General features: G+C 29.1%; 1 protein-coding gene across 3 annotated transcripts; it reads left to right on the top strand.

The window, feature by feature from the left end:
* The first annotated feature begins 3,529 nt into the window (after positions 1–3,529).
* LOC131610023 (N-acetylglucosaminyl-phosphatidylinositol biosynthetic protein gpi1-like) lies at positions 3,530–11,160 on the top strand. Of its 3 annotated transcripts, none has more exons than XM_058881877.1 (10): positions 3,530–3,663; positions 4,524–4,742; positions 5,339–5,722; positions 5,832–5,972; positions 6,058–6,161; positions 6,235–6,459; positions 7,705–8,196; positions 9,060–9,487; positions 9,953–10,046; positions 10,169–11,145. In XM_058881877.1, the coding sequence occupies exons 2-10, from the start codon at positions 4,566–4,568 to the stop codon at positions 10,275–10,277; spliced, it is 2,154 nt and encodes a 717-aa protein (XP_058737860.1). In that variant the 5' UTR covers positions 3,530–3,663; positions 4,524–4,565; the 3' UTR covers positions 10,278–11,145. The 3 variants fall into 3 exon arrangements, with proteins under 3 accessions (XP_058737860.1, XP_058737859.1, XP_058737861.1); XM_058881876.1 differs by having other exon boundaries at positions 4,519–4,742; positions 10,169–11,144; XM_058881878.1 differs by lacking the exons at positions 3,530–3,663; positions 4,524–4,742 and having other exon boundaries at positions 5,580–5,726; positions 10,169–11,160.
* The last annotated feature ends 657 nt before the right edge of the window (positions 11,161–11,817 follow it).

The following is an 11,817-nucleotide window of genomic DNA, read 5'->3' as shown; positions in this document are numbered from 1 at the left end:
ACCGTGAAGTCAACATTATTATGATAATATCCAACATATAAATGAGGCTTGGAAATGAGAGTTGTTAATGATATCAAATTTGTGATTTCAACATGGGTGTTGAAGGAAAATGGTTATGTTTGTGCTTTAAACTTTCACTGATTCCAAATCCGACTCCTCCTATTCTTCTATCGATAAAATTTATCCCTATTCAAGTTTAAAACGATAGAGAAAAATGATGGTGAAGGCATCCCAAGTAGCCGTTGGTTGATATTGAGACCTCCAAAACCACCAAAAAAAAAATAACTACTCTGTGGAGCCTTTAAAGCTTTTATGAGCTAAACAATTTCTAATATATTGTGTTTTTTGAAGTGTTACTCAGTACAAAGAAGCCACCGATATGGGCTAGTGTGGTCAGAAAAAAAATAGAAATCACTATTGTAGTTAAGGTAACAAGATATTGAAAATGAAAACACCAACAAATAGAAAATTTTTTCTACCAAAACTATAAAATTTGAATTTCTATAATAAAAATGAGATAAACACTAAAACTATCTCAGAAAATTAAAATAACATTTCCATTCATTGATAATTTCAAATCTCTCAGTAAATAGTAAAATAAAAAACTTAAAACTTTATATTTAAATTATCAAAAAAACTAATTTCATATACAAATATACTAAATAGATAGATTAAATACGAAAAATCTGGGTGCAGTTACCGTGCATAGATAAAAATCTATGCACCATGCATAAATTATTATAGACCCTTGGATTAAATTCTAGACATCAATTGTTATTACTCAATACTCAATACTCACCACTCAATACTCAATACTGAATTAAAAACATGATCCAATGACTTATGTAGGCTTATGCATGGTGCATAAGTAAATCCTTATGCATATTAGCCAAAGCCCAAAAATCTTATATAAATATATAAAAATATAATAAAGTGAAATATGTTTGGCGATTTAACTAATTATTTAATTTTATATATTTCTCTTTTTATTTCTCCCCATTAATGATTCACAAAAAGTTTTACCTTTGTCATATTTATCAAACTAGCCTCTATTAATTATTGTTTAAATAAAATGTTAGTAGCTATAACTACTTTTTTTAATTCTATTTTAATCTATATAATATTTTTAAAGTTTATTTGAATACGTGACATTCAACTTATTAACCTTTAAAAAAACTATGTAGACAAAAAAATTATAATCAAATACTTATATTTTATTATCATAAACTAGACTATGGCCATGTAATATGTGGGTGTATACTAATTTTTTTTATATTGAAGTTTAAAATAAAATAAAAATATTTTTTTATAAAAAAGATAGTATATTATACATAAAGGGAAAATCCTTAATATATTAAAACAAAATACATGTTTCCCTCCTAATCCTTAATAAGTTTCCCTCCTAACTTCTTATTAAATTTATAGTTGCATTTAATTATTCAAATCTTTTTATTTTTTTATACAACTCTTTTCAAATTACCAATTCCAAGAATTCTAATTTCACTAATTAATTGTAATTTTTATATTCATAACATATGAAATATAATTTACTTTTTGACATTTATAAACATATAATATATCTTCCTAATCAGTCATGTGCATCGCACAGGTAAAAGTACTAGTATATATTTAAATCACAGAAAAATATGTAGAACTGTTATATTTTTTTTTTGTTTTTTGTAAATTATTTTATTGGAGATAATCGTAGTTAGGAAAAAAATGTTTAATACATTGTATAAAATAAATTAAATTCACTTTTTATGCACATAATATCTAATATGATGAATTTTTGTAGGTTAAATTATAGTTTTGATTACTCTATTTTTGTGTTTTCACGATTTTAGTCCTTTTATTTTGTTTTTAAACACTTTTGGTCTATCAGATACAAAAAATGCCTATGTGTCGCTTTTTAAAATATGAAGCTCCTCCTCAAGTGGGGATGGGAAACCAAAAATGAGAATGGAGACAAAAAAAATGTATTTTAAAATGTGACACATAAACATTTTTTTTAACTAAAGTGGGGGTAGTGGACCAAAAATATTTAAAAACAAAACAAAAGATTAAAATGATGAAAACACAAAAATAGGAAGACTAAAATTGTAATTTAGCCATTTTTATATTTTGTATATTACATTTATATGATATAATCATATTGAGGATAATAATGTTTAATGCTTTCTCATAAAAATAAATTAAATTCACTTTTTTATATGTGCATAGTATCTAATATGCTGATTTTTTTCACAATTTTTAGAGCAATTTCTAAAAAAAATTAAATTCACTTTTTTTTTAACATGAAAGTGATAGAGTTTTATACTTTTGATATTTTATAGGGAACATTTACTAGAGACAATCATATTCAGTTATATATATATATATATATATATATATATATATATATATATATATATATATATATATATATATATATATATATATATATATATATATATATATGAGGAGGGATTAACATGACTCGGTTAAATTTTGTAAATGATTTAATAAAGATTTTTTTCTCAGGGACTAATATGATTTCTGCATTTTTATGAGAGACTAAAATGAACATTCACTCTTAGAACAATAAAATTGAAATTTTTATCCGTAATATTTTTTGTGTTTTATTGTAAAATTATCAAATTATATTTAAAAAAATTTAAATATAACTTAAAGTAAGGTATTATTAGTAATTAATAATAAAAAGTTGTAATTAAAAGATAAATATTAATGTAAATTTTTGCCAAAAATTGAACAATAAATACATTAATTAAAATTTATTCTTAGTCATGATATATTATTATAATTAAATGACATTTTTAATATAGTCACAATATATTATTGTATTTAGATGATATTTCTATTAAAATTAAATAATTTTATAATAAAATATATTTGATAAAAAATATGAATATAAATTTATTTTATGAAATAAAAAAAATAATGAAGAAATGAAATTTTTATAGATTTAATTAACTTTTTAAAGTATTATAAATAAATTATTTAAATAATTTAAAGTACAATATGTGTAAATAGTTTGAAAGAGAAAGAAATAATGAAAAAAATATAAATTAAATTAATAGAAATTCAATAAACAATAAAAATAAAATAATATTTTAATATATTGAGAGATTAATTGATATGGACCGTTAGTGTAAATTTTTTTACACCATTAATGCATCACAATCATTTATATATAATACTTTAGATGTGATTAAAACAAAAATCAAATAGTTATAAAAATCAAATTGTTGTGAAAACCAATAAGCAGGTCAAAAAAGAAATTTTAAAATTTATGTTAATTAGGGTTTTGGAATAATTATTTATTAGGATTTAATATATATATATATATATATATATATATATATATATATATATATATATATATATATATATATATATATATATATATATATATATATATATATTTGTGTTTTATATAAAATAAAAAATAAAAAATTTGAATTGAGTAAAAAAATAGTATATAAAATTCGAAATGCAAAAAAATAAAATAAATACCATTTTGACAGCACACTCATTTAGCTTTAACTTTTCACCTGTGTCTTCGAATGTTCGTCTCTTACACTCTCACTCTGCCTCGCGCTAGTCGCCCTTCGCACGTCATCGCCTTCGCTGCCGTCGATCGTTGCTTCGCCATCTCCGCCGCCGGTACATCTTCGCAACTAATCTCTCTCCCTCTCTCTTCTTTATGTGTAGTCGATGTTATAGAGATTTTGCCTTTTCTTTCTGTGTTTAAGGTTCATCCATGAGTAGTGGGAAACGCATATCCTCTTGCTTCGCTACTATTGACTTCAATTATGAATCTCCAAACCCTAAATAGGAAAATTGCAGATCCTTCGTCGAGTTTTAACTAACACAGCTTCAGTAATTACTAATTACCCTAGTTCTGTTCAATTATTCAATTTTTTTTTTGTTAACTATGTTTTAATTAGGAATTGATGATGCTATAAAATAATTAGAAATTCATAGGTTTGTCATTATATTATATTCAAAGAAGGTTAACACGCATAAGGTTATTTCGATTTGGATGGATATGCTGTTGAATAGGTATGAAAAAATTTTGACCTCTTTTTCTGAGAGTATTTAATTTTAAGTAACAAATATCATAGCTTATTCTGCGCGACAGTAATATCACCCGTATGAACTCTCAAATGAGCTTAACGGTTAAAGAAAAATGCTACGCAATAATTTAAAAAAAAAAATTAAGATCAAGTTCAATTTGAACACTCTAACGGTCGCATATCCGGCAAATTAAGCTGATGTTGGTTTAGAATGGAAATGTAGGGATTGGAGAGTACGTAATAAGTAAGTATGTCGTAATTGGAAACTGCGGATTGGTTGTTTATATGTTTTTAATTCTACCTGTTGATGACTTATGGATTTATGGCTCTGGTTTTTAATTCTGTCATTTTATTTTTCCATGTAAATCTTCTTATTTTTATTTTGCATCAATATTTTGTCTGAGAATTTATAATCAAGTGAAATCATGCTTTTTTCCGACAGTGCAGGGACTTCATGATTAGTAGTTTAGTTTACATGAAGATCATAAGATGAAGATGAAAAAACATTGTAGACTTTGGTGGCCAAGGCAGCTCTTATCAAACCAAGAATCCTCTTCCAGTATTTTATTCGGGTGGTTTGTCACCTGTTCACCGTCATCCATTGACATTGTTGTAGCCTTTACTTCTAGTGAAGCTTTGATTTCTAGTTCTAGTCCTGCCATTGAGGTATATCAATATTAATATATTCGACTTCACAATCTCTTGCATGCAGTTTAGAGCGAAAAAACTAAAATAACAATCAAAGCAATGAATTGATTATATGTCTTTCTTTTTTTGCAACCATTAATTGCGGATGAAATTTTGCTTTCCTTTTTTGTGATATTTATAAATTTTATACTATACAAGATCTTGCAATAGCTGTCAATGTCATGTTTGAATAAAGATTAAAAATTTTAGGATATTTAGTAAGGAATCATTTTCTTAAATCTTGAAAGATTCTCACCTAAATATAAGGTACAAATGTAATTTATGCCAGCTTATTGGAAATTTGTCGAGAAAAATAGATAATGTTTGTTGGGACAAGAAATTGATTAGGATGTGCTCTTGGGTACATTTCCTACATGAAATGTTGTTTTACTGATTTTTTTTTGTTAGTCGTAAAAATCTCGGTTCTTTGACTGCTTCACATTTGTGGTAGTTGTGGGATAAATCCTGCTGTCAAGTCTTCTAATGATTCTTCAATACAAGTTATCCCATATGGTTTCTGAAATGGTATGGTGTAAAGAGAATAACTAACATCATGAACTGCTGCTTTGTATCAGGGGATCGTTCATGACACACACGGGAGCATGCCCGCAATTCTTCAGGATAGGTCTGTGTTCTCTGTACTTGGTCTGTGTATCACTGACAGTACTAGCAATAGTTCGACAGCTGAAGCAAAAGCTGATAAAAAAAAGTTCTCTGATTGTGGCAATGCATGGGCAGAGGGAAGTACAAGTGTACACAAAAATAATAACTGTAGGAGTTGCAGTTTCCTCCAGTTAGATGGATCATTGAGGAAAAGTACCCAATCTTTTATTGGAAAAAGTAATTGGGTCGTGCTGATGTTTGATTCTTCTAAACAGAATGATGTAGGAATTTACAGGCTTCCTAAATTGCACCACATTCATTGCAATGGACTAACTCTGTCAGAACATGATGTTCACGTATGTAAGTCACAATTTCTTCTTTTACATCTTGCCTTTCTGCTTGTAGCTGTTGTCTAAACCTTTTCCATTTCTCTAATAGAGATGTATCATATTTGTACAATTGTAGGTAATAGTTTATGAAACACCTTCTTATGGTGCTCATCATTTCTCGTTATGTCGTTTTGGTTCAAATGAGCAAGTGAAAGCACCCATTAAGAATCCTAAGTGGGTTGATGAGCTTCATAAAAAGCAGAAATTCACAGATTTGGTAATAACTTTTGCCTTATTCATATTTATGTATGCAGATTTTGTTCTATATGCTAACATAACGCGCCTTTTGAATTTCACCTCAGGATACAGTTATTCTGGCAATTAATTGCACATCTGCTGCTAAAAGAATATTTGACAGACATGTGCTCCCAAGAAGATTCTTGGGCCAGCTATCCCTATTTTCAATGTACACACTTCAAATACCAATGAACCATCTCGTGCTCTCTTATTCAAGCTTTGACGATTTTGTGATTTTTCAGGTTTTTTGTTATCATAGGGCATCTGTTTTGCAAGTTTTTGGCTTCGTTCTCCACCATGTTCTATATTGTTCTTCAGTTTTTCCAATCACATTTTAATCATGAATCAGAATCATGGTTGTATGTGACATCAGAAAATGTATTCAAGAAGACGGCATGGATAAACATCCGAATCCGTTGTTGTCAGATATTGTATTGGCCAATTCTTCTTCAGGAGAATGACCTTAGGTAATAAGATTTTTTTTGGTAAAGTATTAATTTGAGCTATATGATTTGTGGCTTGTTTCATAATTTGGACATATCACATGTGTAAATATATGCAATTCATACACTTCAGTTTCATATAAAGGAGATATTTTGTCAAGGGTGTTCAAGAAAACAAATCTAACTAACATGGTTAAATGAAATCCAACTGTAATTCAGTTCAGCTTCTTTACTGTACTGTATACCCAAAATAAATATGAGAGGTTAGATTGAACCAGATGGGCTCAGTAATCTTGTATATAGAAATTTCACCTGATATTATGGGATTAGAATAACATAATATAGAATATTGGTATTTCCACAGTTAAGTGCAGTCTAGAGAAATATGTATTGAAAACTTATTGTAATTTTTTGACTTTCAGTGTCTTTTGGGTGAAGTATTTTTATAAAATCGTATTTTAGGTTTTTAGAAATTTAGGATAGTCGTCTAATTGTTTGTCAAGTTTGGTTTGCCTACTTCAGGATTGTTACATAATGGGAAATTTATTGATTTGAATCTGTGATTGAATTGAGAAACGCTATTGTGTTTTCTCTCTCCAAGTCTACTTCCCTTGTTAGTTTCTTCCACTTTGCTTTTCCCACATTCTTCTCTTATAATTTGCTTCTCATCAATATGTTAGAAACACATGGTTTTATTTTATATTACAAATATAATATTGGAGTTGCTTGCTTAATGTTGCTTATTTATATTGAAATATTAGATTTATGTTTATTGTTTTTAAAATGAGTGTATTAAGAAATAATAAGATACTCGTGTGACCAGAAACACCAATGAACTATGGTTTGAATCTAACAATTTTTGAACAGTGTTTTTATTCATGTAATGCCTTGAGAACCCGTTGTTTGGTCTCGTTTTTTAAATTTGTGAGCTGTGAAGAAAGGTTAACCTTGCAGCTGAACATAACAAGTTGTCAAACTGAACTTGACCAGGAACACCCTAGTTTTCAATACACTAATGTTTACTTTTAAACAATTTTTCTTTGGTTGAAGTTGAAAATGATATTTGACATTTTGTTGTTATCACTTAGTATCTTTTCTTCTTTCAACTTACGTTAGAGATATTTTTTATATATGTAACATAAATTTAAGTTATAAAATTAAATGCTTTAATTTTTTTTTGATGTTCAATTATTCACTGTTCATAACAATCTGTGAATTTTGATATTGATTGAATATTCCTCTATGTTTAACACTGTTCTTGTGTGCTAGGTCTCAAACATGTGTTGAATATGCAGAGAAAGCTGCAATGCATAGACATTCTATGTGGTCATCTTTGGCTGTTGATATTCTCCTGGGAAACTTGGTTGGCTGGTCACTGTTATATCACGAAGAATCAATTTGCTTGTCTGGTTTGAACTTTATTCATTGGTTTGCTACTTTTTTGCGCTCCGGGTGTGTTTGGTTAATGGGAAACCCTGCGGGCTTCAAATTGAATGCCGAACTGGCAAGTGTACTTGGTTTACTTTCTTTGAATGCAATTCAAGTATGGTCAACACTCTGGATCTTTGTGGGTTTCATCTTCAAATATTTTATTCGAGGCCTTTCTATATTAGGAATTCTTTGTGGATTTACTATACCCGCTTCTTTGATCATAGATATGATTGTGTTGGGAACCTTGCATGTTTCAACTCTTCATTGGTTTATTTCGCTAGTATATTCATCACAAATACAGGCACTAGCAGCTTTGTGGCGGCTTTTCAGGTTCTTCCTCCTTCTCATTTGAGTTGTGCACAATTTTTAGGAAAATGATTAGTTGTGTTGATTTCAGTGATAAAATGATTAGGTGAATTGAGATACAATAAATAAGAGTATTTAATGGAATAAATTAATAAATATTATCTTGATATTCGAAAGTGACAAATAATTTGAGATATAAATATTGCTAAAGAGACAATTATAATGAGATGGGGTGCGGGGAGTAACAATATTGGTTCTCTTTGACATGATAGGCTGAAAGTAAGGCATTGATTTGAATGAGAACTGAACATCGTAATCTAGTATTTGTTTCATAAATGGAACATTCTAGTATTATATTTATAGTTTGTTTTGTAAATTTTATAAGTTGTTAACCTATGGGTCTTTGACTGTTTGGCACTATTTGTTTTGAAACAATTAAAAGGTGCAAAGACATATTATACTCACCAAAATAAGAACAGTGACAGTGAGTTGAGACCTAGCACTATTCGTTTTAAACCAAATATTTGTTTTGAATATTTACTGGCCTCGTATGTCATATTTGTCCTTTTTACTATGATATGTTGATAATCCTTGATTTGTTAAACTAATAATGTCTGAACATTGACAGTGAATTGCGGGAGCAAGAGCCAATTATTGTTAGCTGTTAAGAACTCGAGGGATTTGTAAAAAATGAAGATAACTTACTTTAGAAATGTGGATAATTATATCTGTTATATTTTTTGAAAGCCTTTATATTTGCTGAACTACTTCATTTGTGATTCAGCATCCCTTTAAAGAATATTTGTCATAGATGCACAAACATTTTGCATAATACTTGCTTTGCTTTCTCATATTTTTAAATTATAAGTTGCTAAATGTTTTGGCAGGGGTCGAAAGTGGAATCCTCTTCGCCAGAGGTTGGATAGCTTTGATTACACTGTGAAGCAGCATATTGTTGGATCACTTATATTCACACCACTTTTACTTCTGTTACCAACTACTTCGGTTTTCTACATATTCTTTAGTATTGTTGACACGACCATTAACCTCATCTGCATACTTATTGAAGTTGCTATTTCGGTAATTTATGCTACACCTTATATCAAGATATTACTTTGGTTGATGAGACGAGGAAGATTCCCTTGTGGAATATGGCTTGAAATTTTCGGTTGTCAGAGTAATCATACCGCATCTACAAATCAGGATTTTACTGATAAAATAAACTCATCTAAGGAATCATTGCATCCAAAGGATTTCAATAGAGAAAAATCTAGTACGTTGGTTTCAATTCTCCACAGCAACTATTTGAGCATAGGTGAGGCCTGAAACTATTACGTTAGGGTTCAGATTGATTCTTCTATTTGGTTTTTTCCTTTTGGTTATCAAAATATGTCTATATGTTGGTAAAGTAATGAAATTTAACACTTTATGTGGTGAATCCGAAAATATGTTCTATCTCTGTAGATTTTCTCTATTAATGTCTTAGGCTTTTGCTTTTACTGGAAGAATTTGGATGTATAATATTTTTGTGAATTATCCTTGTCGATCTGTACGTTAGTAAACCAGGCAGTGATATTTTTAATTGTTTTTTTATTGAAAATAAACATATATATAAATGAGAGACAACAATATTTTCAAACATTTATTGAAAATGAATTTGAAGGCTTGATTGAAATATCAATTGTGATAACTGATATGGGAGCAGTATGAATTTGCATTATGTGCCGCTGTGTTTGCAAGGGAGAACATTACGTGCTTACTTCAATGGATTATATTTCAGGAGAAGTTGTTTTGCCTCACTTCAGAAATGCATTTTTGGGAGTTTCTGGGTCATCCATCTCCACAGTAGCTTATGGAATTCTCATTGGGCAAAGGTAAGATATTGTAGTGACTAGTGCTAGTTTCTCTTGTAATTTTTATGATTCTTCAGTTGTTTTAATTTAATTACTCTTTTCCATTTCTTTTTTCAATTTTGCTTTTATTTCCTCATTGCCAGAATGCCATATATCCATGGAACTCTTCTTCCTTCACCAATGCCATGGATGTCCCTGCCCTACAAAGAGTATTGGCGCCTCTGTCATGATTCAGTTATTGCCTGCTTCTGATCATAGTCGCTTTATATCGGATTTTTTTGGTGGTGTACAATCAGGCATTAGTTCTGGGATTTATTTCCCCCACAGATTTCATCCAACTTGCCTTTCTCTCATGTTGGTGGCTTTTAGTCTTTTTTTTTAGACAAATGGTGACTTTTACTCTTTTCAACGGGTAATATTGAGAATTCTTCGTTATAGGAGTGGCTTGTTTTTTTTTTCTTTTTCCAGGGGGTTTGCCCCACCCATATTGAGTATGATCCCAGTCCCAGCTCCATAAAAGTAGCATTTTTATTCTACTAGAAAAAAGTAGCGTTTTTTGTAAATGTATTAACGATCTTTCATGCTGAGCATATAAGTGTTACTATCCATTGATTTTTTGTTTGAGTCACTGGCCATTATTTATTTTGCTTGTTATTGGGATGAAAATTATAGCTTTCTTACTGCTACTGCATCTTCTTTACTGTAACTGTATCGTTATTTTGGGGTCAAATACTCTTAATGCATCTTAAATTGGAGTAAAATCTCAGGTCTGGAACCAGTAGTATTGGTGCAATATATTTTTAAGAACCTGCATTGCTATATGTTGTTTAAAACCTATAGAACTGTGTCAAATCCACTTCCATATACATATTCTGCTCAACTACTATGCATAAACTACGTAGCAGAAATAATGCAAATCTAAAGTAAAATTAAAGCTGAAAGCTTTACGCATGGGGTGTGCGCTTTGTAACTTCTGTACGCATGTCATTAAAAACAATAAATTCTTTGAAAGATGATTACTAAAATTTCAGCTTTTATTTTTTTTTATAAAAAATACACCATTAGTATTTCTCATAAATTCTATGAAATTTTAAAATGACCCTTTTGCTGTTAATACAGTCTGGACATATTAATTATATAGTGTATACCATTGTGTTTAATACGCATCAAATCAAATGATTAAATGAGTGAGTTCAAATATTAACATTTAGACTAACCATCAAGATAGTTAAATATGAAGACACCTTAAAAATACACAGTTCATTTTCCCACCCCTTCAGAAACGTTTAAAGACAAAGACCAAATACTCTAACTCTCCTCTTTGTGCATCAAAATCTCTTAATTCATACTCTTATTCATTCAAACTACGTTAATCCATTTCAAAACATTAATATGATATAATGATGTTTTTTTAGTTTTGAATTACTATACATTATATTTCATCTACGACATTTTTAGTTTCTGAATTAATTTTCTTTTGATTTTGTTTGATTTAGAGGTTAAGATTTGTTATGGAAGTGGTCGTTTTTTGGAGAAATTACGCACCCAATATATATTTTTTATGAGTTTACAAAAGATCTTTTGTATTTTCTCTCATAACTGTATTTGGTTTGTAATTTCTTTTCGGTGGATTTTTTTTGTATGTGTCCGCCATATTGTGTAAACAGACTTTGAGAACTCTTAATTCTCTTTTAATTCCATCTTGCTTAAAAAAAAAAGTTTAAGATTTGTGAGTCTGCAAAGTATGGTTTACAACTGTCTGCGTAGTGTTATTTGCATATCCCATTAGGAT

This window comes from Vicia villosa, linkage group LG6 (assembly GCF_029867415.1).
Source record: "Vicia villosa cultivar HV-30 ecotype Madison, WI linkage group LG6, Vvil1.0, whole genome shotgun sequence".
In the NCBI taxonomy this organism is placed as follows: domain Eukaryota; kingdom Viridiplantae; phylum Streptophyta; class Magnoliopsida; order Fabales; family Fabaceae; genus Vicia; species Vicia villosa.
Note: the sequence above shows the minus strand (reverse complement) of the source record. Positions and strands in the feature narration are given on the sequence as shown.